This window comes from Manacus candei, unplaced genomic scaffold (genome assembly GCF_025592945.1).
Source record: "Manacus candei isolate 608988 ecotype Guabito, Panama unplaced genomic scaffold, ASM2559294v1 h1tg000014l, whole genome shotgun sequence".
In the NCBI taxonomy this organism is placed as follows: Eukaryota; Metazoa; Chordata; class Aves; order Passeriformes; family Pipridae; genus Manacus; species Manacus candei.
Window position 1 is genome coordinate 52,152,585 of NW_026138062.1, and position 15,789 is coordinate 52,168,373.

At 44.9% G+C, this 15,789-nt stretch overlaps 1 protein-coding gene across 1 annotated transcript; it reads left to right on the top strand.

Annotated features, from left to right (window-relative positions):
* Positions 1-502: 502 nt before the first annotated feature.
* Positions 503-13,604, top strand: MFAP5 (microfibril associated protein 5). Its single transcript, XM_051779939.1, is given in 11 exon segments — positions 503-773; positions 1,968-2,046; positions 2,048-2,111; positions 2,499-2,561; positions 5,316-5,363; positions 6,420-6,455; positions 7,865-7,900; positions 8,699-8,734; positions 9,463-9,550; positions 10,423-10,496; positions 11,091-13,604. Coding segments are annotated over 11 exon segments (744 nt in total). The 5' UTR covers positions 503-675; the 3' UTR covers positions 11,213-13,604.
* The last annotated feature ends 2,185 nt before the right edge of the window (positions 13,605-15,789 follow it).

Sequence of the window (15,789 nt, forward strand, 5' to 3'; positions counted from 1 at the left end):
CTTCTTAGCCAGCGATTCCATCACCAGGAGCATCGACCAAGCTCTCCAAATGGAGGCGTGCTGCTAGCACCACGGGTCTACCCACACCGAGCTGCGGGGGGAGGACACAGTCTTCCACTTTGAAAGAAGGATTTAAAGCTCAGAAGCAATCAGCAGAAACTTTGCCCAAGATTGGTTGTGAATCCTGTGCTCTGTGGGAGATGGTGGTACATCAGCACATCGGTAGACTAAAACATTTGGCATCAATGAAAGTTTCCTAATAAATGTGTTCAAAACTCACAAAGTCTTCAGGATGTTTTAGTTATCCCGTTAAGCAGTAATGGAGGTTTGAATCACAACACAGAAGTACAGAGAAAAACAAAAACCAAACCAAGGTGTGTGGAGTATTGTAACCCAAACATACTGATATGTGGACTTCCAGTAAAAGCCAAGAATCTTAGAGGATTACTCAACCTGAGGTGTGGTTATAACTTCCATCACATTCTTTTTGTTGTGTAATGACCTCACCAGCGTTTCCAATGCACCCAGTTTTAGCTGGTCTCTGAAACTGCAAATGTTGGTGTCTCGCTCCAGTGAAACAGTGCAATGCTGTTTGGCTCCAGAAGGCTGTCCTGGTACCAGGGAAATTCCTAGCTTTCCCCATCCCCTCTATCCCTCCTCTAGTACGGTCCACCAATGGTGCATCCTCCAGGGGCCTTGGGAGGACCAGAAATAAGAAGGAGCAGTCATTTCCCTCTTGAGCACTGCCACACCCAATGCTCAGCCTCTATCAGGTAAGAAGTGGTGACATCAGTTATGTCACATGTGGGCAAAACTCTTCTGAGTCTCCTGTGGCAGAGAGGACATAGTGAGAATTTCCTTTAGTAACTTTGTATAAAGCATTATAGAATTTTATTTCTAGTCTGCATTTAGTTGAGAACAAGCTAACTATGAGCCTTAGGGGACACAGCTTTCCCCTACAAGGTTTCATTGCTAGATGAGAGAGGGACTGGGGTCATTTCCTAGATTTCTCCTTGGCTTCAGGACTGAGACTGTGCCTTGAAGCTCATCCAGTGCCTCCTCAGATCCAGAGGACTAGTTACAGAAACAACAAAGGGAAAATAAGTCAGCAAAAGCGACAGGAGATGAGGGATGCAGGGGCTGTTGGAGGAAGGGTTAGGGGAGAGTGGCTATTCTATTGGGGCTCATAAAATGCAGAGTGGAGGCACAGGGGAGTCAGGAGGATGGCAGTGAAGGTCAGGTCCCATTCTTCCCTTCTCAGTTTGTCTCTCTCACTTTCCTACTTTACCTTTTTTTAATTTTTTTTTTCCATTTTTGCACACAGACAGGCAGCGGCGCTGCAGAACAGGCCCCGTGGGCGGTACCTGCTCCCCGTGCCCCCTCCCCGCCACCAGCCTGGTCCAGGCGGGAGCCCCTTCCCTCCATCCAGCCGGGAGGCTCCAGCCCCGCCCTGGCGGGGCAGCGGGGTGATGTCACCGCTGCTGCTGCCCGTCGATTGCCCGCCTGCCCCTCGCCGTGTGCCCCCCGCCGTGTGCCCCCCGTCCCGCCGCCCGCGCTCGGTCCCCGCGGGACGCGGCTGCTCCCACCCCCCATCCTGTGGGTACATGGGATGCGGTTCTGCACTGTCCCTGGGCGAGAGGCGCGCAGGGAAACGGGGAAGAGGACAGAAGGACTGGGGTGGGAAGTGGCCGCAGCTGAGTGGGGAATCGTGGCTAGACGTAGCGGCGTGAGGAGAAGCCGGAGTGTGCAGGAGGGAAGGACGAAATGGGACACCAGTGTGCAACACAGACCCAAGAATCCATCCCTGGTGCTGGGCCATCCTGGGGGAATGGGAGGAGCCCTTCGGAGGACAATAAACTCTGGAATGAGGGTGTGGGCAGCTGCTTCTCGCTCCCCCCCCTCATTCCAGATGCATGATGACACCATGTCCCTCCATCTCGCTGGCTTTTTTTTTTTTTTTTTCCCAGAAATTGTATTTTTGAAGACAACCAAAAGGAGAACGTATTCCGGGTGTGGCTGCATGTGATTTACCCAATAGCTAAAGTGGGGGGGACGCCGAAGGGGAAAGACAGAACGTTTGCTGCCGAAGGGAGTGGAAGCTGAGGGCTGCAGTAAGTGATGGGGACCCTATCTATTGTCTCAGTGATCCTCAAAGTAACTTAAAAGTAGAAGAGAATGGAGGGAGATAATGTGGGGGAAACTTTTCATTGCATGCTGGATGTATGTGTGGAGTGGGGCTTAGCCACCTGGATGAGAAAAAAGATGGGGACTGGGGGAAGGAGATGGAAAGAGGAAGAAAGCAGGTGATGTTATAAGTTCAGTCCAGAATATTTCTGGAAAACTGGCCAGATGAGGAGGGAGACAGGAAGAAGGCTGGGAAGACCAAATGGTGTTGAGAGGGAAATGGAGGATAGCAAGCAAAGTTTCTGTGCTGTGGGGGAGCGTACTCCAGTTCCTGCCTTAGCTTTCCTCTGACTCCTCTCTCCTCAACTCCGCAGGGATGAAGAACTCTGGAACCTGTATACTGTTGTGTCTCTTGGCACTCTTCTTGTCCCCAGCTGGTGAGTCCTTATGCCAGGGGGAAGATTTCTTCCCCAGCTGTGCCCCACAGAATTTCCTACACAGACTAATAAGCAATGACCTAAGAAGAAAGACAGAGACATGTAGATGGGTAGTGAAAGGGGAAGTACCAAACAGGAAAGGCAAGGTGGATATAGGGCTGTAAGGAAAAACCTGGAAACAGGTTCTCATCTGTGACAGTCTCCAGTAAGTACTGGGAGTCACAAGAGACAAAGATCTACAGCCTCCACTTCAAGGATGTTTATGTAAGCAAAACAGCCGGGTCAGTTTGAGAAAGAGAGTTAGGTGTGCTTTATGCTTACTGGTGTACCACCTGTGTATTCAGGGCATTTCCCAGTGCTCCACAAAATTTGTTCTGTCATAGTTATGACACATTTGCTGTCACTAGTAGTTCCTGCTGGAATGACCCCATTTCAGGCCACTCGGCTGCTGGAAGGTTTTGTAGTTCTTTGTACAGCTGTTTTGAGAAACCTAACCTCTGTAGTTCAGACGAATTTTTACTTTTGGTGGTAGTGGATGTTGTTACTCTGTTTTGTTGTTCCGTAATTTTGTTTGCTTGGAGCTACTTTGGCAAAAATTCAGGTGGGATCAAATTTGTTTAAAACAAAAAAAAGGCACAAAAAACCAAAACAAAAGGGCAGCATCAGACATTACAATTGGAAGACTCAGGACAGACAGTGAAAGAAGATGAATTTCAATGAACAGATAAAGTTTCACCCAGGAAAGACTCTATGTGGGAGAGAGGTGATTACCTAACTACCTATCACATTCAAATCAGGTTATTGCAATACCTTCTTTGGTCCTCCCCTCATGCTGAAGCCTGATTCTGCTCCAAATAGCACTTTCTCCTTTAAAGGTGCACAGTAGACAATGTCATATTTACGAATGTGAAGTGGGGAGGTGAGGCATCCAAGAGATGAGTTTGTAGGTGGCCTACAAAGTTAAGGGGGAAAAAAAGAAGCCTGTGGTTTTTATGATGAATGAAGGAGGCCTGAAAGGAATATTTCTTAGTTTTGTGTATTTTGTTATAGCAGTTCTGTTTGTGTTTGTTTGTTTGTTTATTTTAACTTGGAAAATAACAGGAACGATCAGCTGATCTCTCACTGCTTCTTTTGTTTTGGGGTAAACTACAGATTCAGTGAGTTAGAGTTGCAGTTTTAGACCTCAGGGATGAATTTACTGCAACTTGGAGAATAGACTCCAGTTGTTTATAAAACATATGAATTTGGTACAATAGCAAGCATAAATTGAAGTAATTAAAAATAGGATAAGAAAGTCACCTGTTTTATCTCCTCACGTCATATGCAGAGATTTCACTTCACTTTATGTCCTGTTGTTTTAGAATTAGATCAGTTTTCTAGTTAGCTCCTAGGGAGGAAAAAAACCCACCAAATTAGTAAGATCTGACTTTTCAATGTTAGAAAAGAGGGGAGAGCCTCCCTGCCTTTTCTATATGTCTCTTCAAATCCGGCACTGCTGGCTTCTGCAATGGTTTCAGAATTTGTGTCCTTCCTTTTGCATCAGAAACAAGTGAGAAAGTGTTCACTACCACTTACTTCTCTACATATTACAATTAAGAGATTAGCCAGAGCAGGGAAAGTTTTGGGCTGCATTAAATTGTGCAATTAAGTTATTATACATGTCTGGCTCTCCCTGGGTTAATTGCCAGCAGCTGAGCTGTTGCTGGCAGCTGGGTGGGGAAGAGAATATCAGGGTCCAACAACTCCTGTAATGCTGCAAAGCAGGATTATGTAGGGGTCCCAAGAGTCCTTCTGCAGTCTGCAAGTAACTGTTCTTGGAACATGGAAAAACTAAGACAGAAGCTCCAGAGCCAATATTTTTTACCCACATGGTGGGTTAAAAGAAGAACATTAAGAACAGAAAGCTAAAGGCTGAGTTCACAAGACATAGCGGGGTGTAATGTTTTTTGGGCTGATCATGCACACATCCCTGCAGTGCCCCAGATCTGTGGCTTTTTCCTGCCAACTCCTTCCTTCATCCCACTCCAGTTATGCAGACATTTCCCTCCTCTGTGGCTTGCAGGAAATACTTTCCTGTTCCTGGCTGCTGTAGGAAGCAACTCTCTCGCCCTTTATATTTGGACAAACAAACAGTCTAGCCCAGTTTCAGTTTCTTCTCTTCCACACAGCATGCACAGCCAAGCCTTCATTGTTCCCCCTCTCCAGTGCACCAACGTGCAGAAAAGGGAAAGATCATCTGCTCTGTGCTCTATACCCAAGCAGGATGATGGACCAGATAATTATTTGCCTAAGGAGATACAAAACCTGCAGTCTGTTTCTTACTGTACCAATCTGTGACCCCAAGTAAATAATATCCATGACTCAGTTTCCTCTTTTATAAAATGAATATAGGGATTTTGACCAGCCTCCAGAGTATGGAGGTCACATGGATTTTTTTTTCAAAATGCATCAAATGGGGTTTCAGAAATGCAAAATCTGGTAGGAGATCTGGAGGTATTTGCTAACTTGTCCCTATGCCCAACCATTGACCCTTGTGGAAGCAACAGGGTTCGAATCAGGACTTGCTGTGTCCATGAGTCTTTAAACAACAAACCCGGCCAGCAGTGGAGGCTGAGGCAGAGTGAACAGATTTCTCCCTTCAGCAGAGGGCAGTGGTGTCTCCTGGATAGATAAATGTCTCATAAAAATTTCACAAAGCCTGCAGACTGTAGAAATCTCTGTCTTTCTTCACTCTCCTCTCTTCTTTTCTTGCAGACTGGTTTCCATGGGTGGTCAATGGGCAAGAACCAGAAAGTGCAACTGGTAAGTATTACAGGCATATTGTGTGCTGAAGGTTGCTCATGTGACTCCATTGTCCTATGGAGTTACAGCCTGTTTATTAGCAAGTACTGTTCTTTGTTTCTTTACCTCTGACCTGTGAGCTTATTTTTCAGGGAAGATTGAACAAGCCCTCCAAGACAACTTGCTAAATGTTTTGTGCTCTTTACAAATAATTTGCTGGTGTATGGGGTTCTGAACACTTTGCTGAAGTGCACAAGTGGTGCTTTAGCAGTGAGGCCACTGGGAAAGGATACTGAGTGGTCTTCATACTGGCTTTGTTGTTGGGGGTGAATTGCTTTATCCCTCTGGACCTTTATCCATTTCTGCGACATGGTAATATAAAATGAATGTATGTTTGCATCGTGCTTCAGCACCTAGAAGAACCACAAGGACCTGCCTTTTCTTCAAACTGAAGCCCCTGGCTAAGCCTTCAGACATCTTTCAGCTACAATCCTGTCATGTAGTATCTGGGGCTTTCTAGAAAACTATTCAGAAGGCAGTCCAAAACATGTCCTCCAAGTTTCCCTTTCCTTCACACTTTATCCGTCCATCACTTTATCCCTTTATCCTTCCACCTCAGTTTTGCCATTACTTGCCTTTCAAAGAAACTCATCTGCTGATGAATTTCTGCAGCCAAGACTAAGTTTTAGAGCTGCCTCCCTCCTTCCCTGCAGTGGGTGCCTCAGCTGTCTGTCCTGCTGCTGTAGGATCCATCAGCACCTTCATTTCAGACATCTTTCTTTCCCACCAAGATGCCTAAAATGGCCGTATCTGAGAAGTCAGAATATGCACCCAGAATTCAGTATGGGTTCATGCAACATGTGCACTAAAAAATCCAGTTCCAGGCCAGTCACTGACAAAGGGAACAGATACGGGTGGGATGGGGGCACTGTGTTTGTTTATGAATTTACTGGATTGGATCGCACTGTCTCATGAGCCTGTGATGGCAGCCAAGGTAATTCAAGCTAGCTATGGCTGGCTATATAAAGGACCACAAAGTAAAGACAAGCTTTCTTAAGAACATTCTCTCTTTTCCAGGTGATGTTACCCCTGCCTCTCTTCTCAGCAGCCCTGGTAAGCTCCTATCTCTTGGCATCTTCATGCTTCTTTTTCCCTTTTCATCTGTACTTCTGCCTACACACACACAGAAATTACTCATTATGCCCAGAAACCCCTCTTCCCACTTTTGATATCTAGCAGTGTTCTTCCAATGTTTATGGCTGTCTGGGAATCTTTTCTGTGCTCTATGCAGGGAGATTAATTTAGGGTGACTTAATGGTCTGTTCTCTGAGGAAATGCCAATCTCACCTAGTGTAGCAGAGTTCTCTGAAGATGTTTGCACTGCAGGAAGCCATGAAATTCCAAGCTCACTCAGCCTTGTCTTCCACAGAAAGTGGCAGAAACAAAGAGACTAAATGATGAGGGTGAGAAATTGGACAGGTTCAAACTGAGCAGCACTGGGACACAGGTTGTGTGTGTGTCTGCTGGCAGGTAGCACATGTGTTTGATGCTCAGGAGACAGAGGTGGCAAAAAAACCCTGAAAGACAGTAGTAAAGCAAACTCTGAGCAGTGTTGGGATCAGGAAGTGGACATACTGTTCTTTTACTACTGTCTTCCCCAGTGTGCCTGCGCCTGTGTCACTTGGGGGCAGCAAAGGTAGGGTAGATGGAGGACTTGGAAGATGAACGCTTACAGCATGCAGTGTGTCTCCTTAGAGAGTGGAGATGACCTCAGGGGAAGGACACAGAGCTGATGGGAGTACAGGCATTTGCAACAACAGGCAATGGAGGAAAGGAGTCTCAAGAAGGAGCCTCCCCACTTTTTCCATATGAGTCTGGTTTCAAAGCTGGCATGACTGGTTTCTCTCCCTGCTGAAGCAGTCTCAACATCCCCCTGAGGCTGGGAAGACCAGACAGGGAAGGGAGAGGGGGAACACATCTGGTCAATGATATGGTCCAAAGAGAGGCAGCTATGCATGGCTGTTTCTGGGAAGCGTGCTGTGTGTGTAGGAGAGCTCATCTGAGAATGGTGTCTTGTATTCCAGGACATCAGTTCCATAATCTGTCCACTGCCCTGATTCTGTTCATGATCTATCTGGAGTATTTATTGTGGGTCAAGCTGTCACGGGACAACACTGGAAGAGAAAACTGGAAGAAACATATTGTATACACATCCTGGGTGGGATGGGAGGTGAAAGCAATTGTGTTCAGTATATGAGACCTGACAGTCTGTATGAGTGTAGATAAGACTTAGTGTCTAGACCAAACTGGTGGTGACTAACCTACATCTAAAACTGAAAAGACTAAAGGTGAAGCCTTTGCAGCAAACTTTGAAATACTTGGGCTTTGAAATGCTTATTATTGAGGGATCAAGAAAAATTCTTCACAAAGGATGTACCATTGGGACCCATCTTTGCTCTGCAGCATCCTATCATGCCAAAAGCTCAAATTAAGATCTTTCAGAACATCTTCTCTTTTTCCAGCTGCAGCTGTTACACCACCTGCAGTTCCTCCTTCCGGTAAGTTTATTCTCAGTTCACAACCACATGTTGTAGACCCTTCTTCCCTCTCCTTGCACAGTCCCTTGCACACCCAGAATCCTGCCATCTCTGACTGCCCCTAAGCACAGCCCCAACACCCAAAAGACTCATTTTCCCTTGTGCACATGTGTTTTGTCTATGTTTCTGGCTGACACTATGGCACGTGAGCAGAAGTAAAAGTCCTCTCTAACTGTTGATGAAAACTTGCACCTGGCAATCAGTTCTCTGAATTCCTTTGCAGTTTGTTACTGGGCAAATTACAAAATATACTGGTTTGCTGTGGTATAGACGGGTTACTTTATTATAAGGAATAACAAATCAACCTTCTTCTGATCCTTTGTCATGGACATTAAAGAACTAGAGGTCTTGGGGATGCTGTTTTTTATAGGTGTCACTATTCCTTAGGAAGAGGCAGTCACAGGCTCCTTCACTTCTTGTTTAGATAAATAGTAATTACAACAACTAAATAAATTTACCTGACCTTTTGAATTTTAAGGGAAGATGCCCTTATAGTATAATTTTGAACAGTAATGGTAGTGCTTTATGGGAAAGCTTGGGCAGATTTTTACCATTATTGGCTGAGTAGTTGGCACTAGGTTCATACTGGATTTGTGCCTTCTCTTATGGTTTCATGTTAGTAACAATTAAATCTTTTCCCACCTTGGAAGTTACAGTGGAGGGCTCTTGAAAGACCTTTCCAGGTATTTGTTTTGATAAAGCGCATATCTAGGAAGAAATTACGGTAACTAACTAACTTTACTACCCTCTGTCTTCCAGTTCTGTCTGACAGTGAAACTGCAACGGCTTCATCGGGTATGTTTTAAGTTTGCTGCCTGCATTCCCTCCCAGACCCACTTTCACCCACCCTGTTACCTCTCCAGGCAAGTGCTGGCTGAGCACTGAGCTTTGTCTCCTGGAAAATTGCTTTCAATTGTTTCTTGAGTTAGAAGTACTGGAGAATTATGGTAGTGGAAACAGCAGCCTTCTCCTGGTTGGCATGCCTGGGAAGGGAGGAAGTGGCAGATCACCTGACCAGATACACTGGGTCAATATTGTGCCATTGTCATTGGCTGATACCTGGCATTTCAGAATGAAATACGGGAAAACCCATCATAGTTAGCTATAGGGTTGATTGTCCAGAAAAAAAGGAATTAAATTCGTGTCCTGAAATGAGATATTGCAGATCTATTAGAAACACGTCTTAGTACGCAACTACAATTTACATTTTATTTGTCTGTCAGCCTTACAGCATGTGCCTCCTGTATTCAGTACACCCAGTGAGTTTGTTTTGCATTTCACTCAACTTTCCCTTGCTTTTGTCCTATGAGGCAAGGGTATCACATGCAGAAATGTCTGCATTATTTTCCTGTTCTCTAAACCATACCCATCTCTTGCAAGAGAGAGGACAATGGAGGCTGGAGGCCTTCCCTAGAATCCTGGAGGACAGTACCTAGTGATGAAGTGATATCTGTGCCAGAATGAGTTCGCCTGCCAGTGATGCTGGATTGCACCAATGTGTTTCTGTGTGTGTGTGTTCCCAGATTGTCGTGAAGAAAAGTTCCCTTGCACGCGCCTGTACTCTGTTCACAAACCAGTAAAGCAGTGTATCAGCTACCTCTGTGTTACAAGGTAAGAAACAAGCAGTCCCTAAGAAATGCCTTAAAACCTCTCCAGAAATGGTATACCCAGTTAAGCAATTGTTCCTTTTGAAGACTAGAGGCCTCTGGGAACCAGTTGGTGAGATGAATCCTATCCCCAGAGTGTCCTTTTTCTGTGATTATTTAAAACAGCACAATTACTATTATCTGTGCAGCACTAAGGAACTGTAATGTGCCCTATATTGTAATCCATATTTAAGGTATTTGGCCATTTATAGGGCCATGAAGATAATCAGAGGGATAGAGCACCTCTCCTTTGAAGACAGGCTGAGAGAGCTGGGGTTGTTCAGCCTGGAGAAGAGAAGGCTCCAGAGAGACCTTATTGCGGCCTTCCAGTACCTGAAGGGAGTTTATAAAAAGGAGGGAGAGCAGCTTTTTGCACAGGCAAATGGTGATAGGACAAGAGGGGATGGTTTTGAACTAAAAGAGGAGAAATTTAGATTAGATGTTAGGTAGAAATTCTTTACGCAGAAGGTGATGAGACACAGGAACAGATTGTCTAGAGAAATTGTGAATGCCCAGTCCCTGGAATTGTTCAAGGCCAGGCTGGACGGGGCTTTGAGCAACCTGATCTAGTGGAAGGTGTCCCTGCCCATGACAGTGGGTTGGAACAAGATGATCTTGAAGGTCCCTTCTAACCCAAACCTTTCTGTGATTCTAAGATTTTATGAAGCCGTTGCCAAGATTACTTTGCTATTGATGGCAGCCTTAATCTAGGGTAACTAATCATAAAAATTTAGGACTTGCCTTCTCATCAGTGAATATATATGTTTATTGCCTGTATCCCTTTTTTCTTTCTTTGGGTCTCTGTGCCTCTCGCTACTGACCCTGGCGATCCCTCAGTGTGCGTCGCATGTACATAATAAACAAGGAGGTGTGCTCTCGCATTGTCTGCAAGGAGAATGAGGTCATGCAAGGTGAGTGATATCACAAGCTAGCCTAGAAGAATAGCTGCAGCCATCTGATAGAGTCTCTAAGCTAACTAGTTAGCTTGGACTCCAGTCTGTATGTAGTAGTTTCCCTGGACTTTGTGTGAAGGAGCTCTAAAGCAATGCAGTCTTAGATCCAGTACACAAAAAACATGACCAAATAAAATGGGAAGTAGATATTGTACTAACAAGAAGTATGATAGCTCTGTATTCCTCCATCTTGATCGTGCTCTACTAGCCCCAAACACACTCTTACTCAAAGTTGTATTCCTTTGAGGTTCAAGAGTAAATATCAGTATTTCTGGTCATGAATAGAAACAGGATCCAGTCTAGATTTTTTATGAAGTCTTTGTTGCAGCAAAATACCAGTGATTTTAGCATGTATTGTACATGAATAAAGCCAGAAAGAAATTCATAAAAGCCTAAGGACCTGTTTTGCATGCCTCATGTATATGAGGATTCAGCAGTTTCAACAGTTTCTATAGATGCAGTGAAGGATGTACCTTTAGCTATTCTAGTAGTGAAGAATTTGAAGGAAGCTTTGATTATCTGTCAACTTGTGTGTGTCTGCTATGTCTTCAGATGAGATCTGTCGCCAGCTGGCTGGCCTTCCTCCTCGACGTCTCCGCCGATCTGGGCAACCCCTGCCTCTCCCTTGCAGACAGCTCCTGGAGCAGCAGCATGGAAGGCCTGATGCTCTGTGAGCTCCCAACAGCAGGAGAGCAAAAGGAAGGAAGAGAAGAGAAATCCTCACCCACTACCTACCCAAGACAAGTCCTTCTTGTTTGTGATTTCCCCACCATTTTCTTGCTTCTGTGCCTTCCCCTACATTCTCTTCTTCAGGTGCTGCAGTACACAGAGTACTCTGCTAGTCTGTTATGGTGGCTGTCATCATCTTTAAAATCTGTTGCTGAGGATAGAAGATGCTCCCTGCTTTCCCTCTGTCTGGCAGGCCATGAGCTGCTCATTTCCCAGAGGTCCTTATAAATGTGCTGCATCTTCTCTTGCTTTGTCCCTGGAGGGATATTCTATATGGGGACAGGATGTAGTCCTCTCCAGTGGTACAGATGCCCTAAGCTGCATTTCATGTGGAGGAGTACAAACTAGGACTAGGCCCTAGGACTCCTGCCCTTTATTTCTTGCAATGGCATCAGTATGAGCTCAGATATTGTTAGTCAGCCTGAGCCTCTCTGATTTTCCTGAGCCACTGCGTTTGTTGTGTGATAGCACAATCTCCTCCTTGTGTCTGCTGGCATCAGAGAAGTGACAGAAATGGGAGATGAGCTATCCTGAACCCAAGGCAAACCTCATTGCCCCTGGATGGCAACAGATCATTTATAACTCCCTCTGGGAAGTTCTTTGTCCCAAGCCCATTGCCTCCCTCACACACAACTGCTACCGAAAGGAAGAATTCTGGATTTAGTATGGCATTATATTTTCTCGAGAAGATTATGTTGGAACAGAGTGCTGCCTCTTACACTCCCTCGTCTCCTCTCCCCTATTCTTGTCCCTCCCTTCCCATTGAAGACATCTCTTGATGTCCATTCCAGGCAAGTTCCACAAAGCAGTAATTATGGCTGTCTCCACTCCTAAGCCCAAGAAAGCCCATGAAGAACCTGTGTGTCCTGACAGTACGGGGAACTTGCAATGAATTAGCTTGTCCTGGTGTCTTGTCTTGGTCTGCCTACCTCCACACTCTCCAGTTGCTGAGCTTGCTTTCAATATCTCCACTTGAGTTCCTACCTCTTGACCTGGAAGATTCTGCACAAAGCAGAAAGGAGTCACAAACTGGAATCAGATGTGAGAGAAGAATCATTATCTGGGATCCCTGGTTATCAGGGACCTGGGATTTTCCTGCAAGTTCTCTGACTTTGCTGACCTGTACAGAGCCAGGTTCTGATGGGGAAGGTAAACATATCTACAGATATAAGTGCTTATAGAGGCAGGCCAGCCTGGGGAGAATTACTCTGGTAGCACTGGATGTCTGGTCTGCTCAAGAACTTTGTATTTCAGATATATGGAGAACATTTCCAGGTATATGGGCAGTTTACATGATGACACTGGGTAGGGTAGGTGGGGAAGAGCAGTCTGAACTGTATTAATTATTCTGTGTGACTCTCAGTGGCATGATTCTGTGGGGCACCGGAGCACTGCAGCAGATCAGCAAGACCCTGTCTCCAGGACCTCTGTGTTGTTCCCAACTAACAGAGAGCCAGATTAGGCATTCACCCCCATCACATAATGAACTCTGCTGCTGAACAGAGTACCATTCACGCTTGCAGGGACACTGCTCTCCTGCACAGAGCCAGGGTCACACAATATCAGGGACAGTTTGCTGCACAGAGGCAGATGTCTCTTGAGAAAAAGAGTAAAACAATTAATGTAAGACCCTCTCACCTGGACTAGGATTTCTGCTGTATGCGTCAATAAGCTGTTTACATCCGCTCTGTAGAAGACACCCTGTGCAGACAGATTTGTTCCATATGAGGTCAAAATTGTCCATAGATGGGCTAAATCTCTCTGTATTAAGCCAGTACACAGGAGAAAGAATTTCAAGTTATGCAGTGTCTGAAATTTCATCCTATACATAGGAGCATTGCACCCCTACTCAGGGAATGATGCTCCTCCTCAGTCTAGGCTCTGGAGACTAGGTATGGAGGAGGAATTTCTCTGTGCTGAGAGAGTGCATGTTTCTGTAGAAAGGAGGTCACTGAGAGCTTGATCTCACAGAAATTCAAGCCACTGGCAGCCACTGACTTCCATGATGGGATACCTCTGAAAATTGCCTGTGTGGAGGAAGGTAGGATGGAGACGAGATATTAGAGGGACATCTTGGAAATTGGACTAGGCCAGGTCTCCACTTTGTATTTAGAGTTGACTATAAGTTGATATAGATATATAGCTGTGTAACATAGCTCCTGTACAGCATATAGAAATTTAACATTCATACAGTTTGGGAAGTAGTTAGAAGCCTTTCTGTTGCTTGCTTTCAGCAGGGTCAGGAAGAGGTGCTCCTGTCCAGGAGAACATTGTTTTAATGCTAGAGTCTATATAATGCGTATTAAAGGAAAATTTATTTCCTATTATTCTTGGCAACTCTCACGTGTTTGGGTCTATTTGTCACTTGCTGTATTTCCTCCAGATTTGTGAGGAAACTTGACTCCAACCCAAATCTGTCATTTGGACCTTTTTACTCCCTGCTAGCCTAGTCCTCTGCTGCCACCCTCCCTTCACTCATGAATCACAGGTCTTCCTGGGAAGTCATTACTTTTTCTAGAGAAACATAAAATTTGCTCCAACATAGCTGTGCTAGATTTTCCTGACAGTTGGTAGCTGCTGAACACAAGGCTAACTCCTCCCAGCCCGCTAAATTTGTGCTGAAAACACATCTTTTCACTGTGCATGTGCCATGACTTTCTGGTAAAGAATTAACATCTCCAAGTAAAATGGTAAGGTGACTGAGATAAGAGAAGAGCTGTGCTAACTATCACATGAGTGAAGAAGAATTTGTTCACTACAGCCACTTAACTCAATAATGGGAAAATTACATATCTAGGTCAAAAGGATTAGAAGAATTTCCCTTTCATTGATTTTCTGATTTTTGCATAGATTCGTCAGGCACTGACTGTGCATCATATTTTCATTGAAAACATAGAGCACTCAGAGTTTGGGGCACTCTAGGCAGTGTGTTCATGTGCAAGCAGTGAGGTCTGCATTTAGACGGTATTTCTAGAACAAAAGTGGCTGTGGCCCAAATTACCCATTAAAGTGCCTCTGACAGTGTCCCATAGGACTTCAGGACTAAACCACACAATGCAGATTATTGCACAGTGCTATCCCCTAGAAGCAATGCCCCTTCCTGGCTGATGCTGTGGTGTCCCTGTCTTGGACTGTTATAATGGAAACAGCCTCAGCCCCAGTGACTGTAGATGTTGCTCCCACCTACACAGGCCAAACCCTGCTCTGTCTCATGAGCTCTTGACCTGTGCAGTGTCCCTCTATTGGCACTTTCCACTGGCTGTGTGTGCCATCAGATTTTTGTGATTCACTTTATCCTTCCCTTTTCTTACAGCGCTGGAGTCTGCAGACACACTTTCCCACCTTCATTAGCACTTATTCCATACACAGATTTACCTTCCCTGCCATTCCAAACTGAATTGCCATGGTTGCTGGTCTCTGGATAGAGCCTTCTCTTATAAGCCAGGGCAGTGGTTTTAAATACAGCTCCAGCTAGGTCTGCTGTTCATGCAGTTGGGCTAGCCACAAAGAAAGCTGCCAGAGGCCTGTTTTAGAAACATGGTCCTGTGTTTGTGGCTGATTTTCACAAACTTCTGACCTGGAGCAGGAGTTGGATGTCCTGCGGTCACTTCTGACACAATGGTTGTTCCTGCTCCTTTTACTGTCACAGCTCCCCACTACTGAGCAGTGTAGCCAGTTTGAAGGCTGCTGTTTGAAAGCCAGTGTTCTGATGCTCGGTCCCCTGTTGGAAGCAGCTGCCATGTCACCTAGAAGCTCCATGTTTCCTGAATCTTTCCCCAGTAACCCACAGCATGAACAAAATATGTTGACATCGGGCGTCTCAGCTTGGAGGGATCCCTTAAGAGCATCCTTCTGGCTGGGGTGTGGGCTTGCCCTTCACAGAGGGGACTGGTGCTTGCAGCTTATCCAGAAAAAGCACCCCTATTAAACAAAGAATAGTTGACTAGAAACCAAAAGGGATTTAAAAATTAGAGAAAAAAAAAAAAGTTGTGGTTGGGTTTTTTCCTCCCAAAGATTTTAAAGGTACACAATCCTATAACATTGACTCCTGGCACCACATGGTCTGACATTGTTTGACAGTGTTCCTTCATCCAGCTGTGAACAGTCCCTTGACAGGGCACAGGAAATCTGAATTCCATTTCTGAATCTCTTCACTTCCTGCTCTCTGATCTTCAGCATCCTGCTCTTTTCTCTCTGTTTCTTGCTATCCATAGCCCCTGTAGTGCAGCAAGTTGGAATAAACTCCTACAAAATAGAGAGCTGGATTTCAGTCCATTAAAAGAAGTTATAAAAAAAGTTGTGTGAAACATCACAAAGGTGTTTGATTGTCTACTTTTGCTACTAATGTAAATTATTTTTTCAAATAAAAATATTTTCAATCATATAAATTGTATCAGTTTATGTACTCATTGCTACTATGCTGAAGTATATAAAAAAGTGAATTGGTAAAAAACATTAAATTCATTTAATGAATAAATTATCTGTCAGAATGCTGTTTTGTAAATTTTACTAATATTGCAAT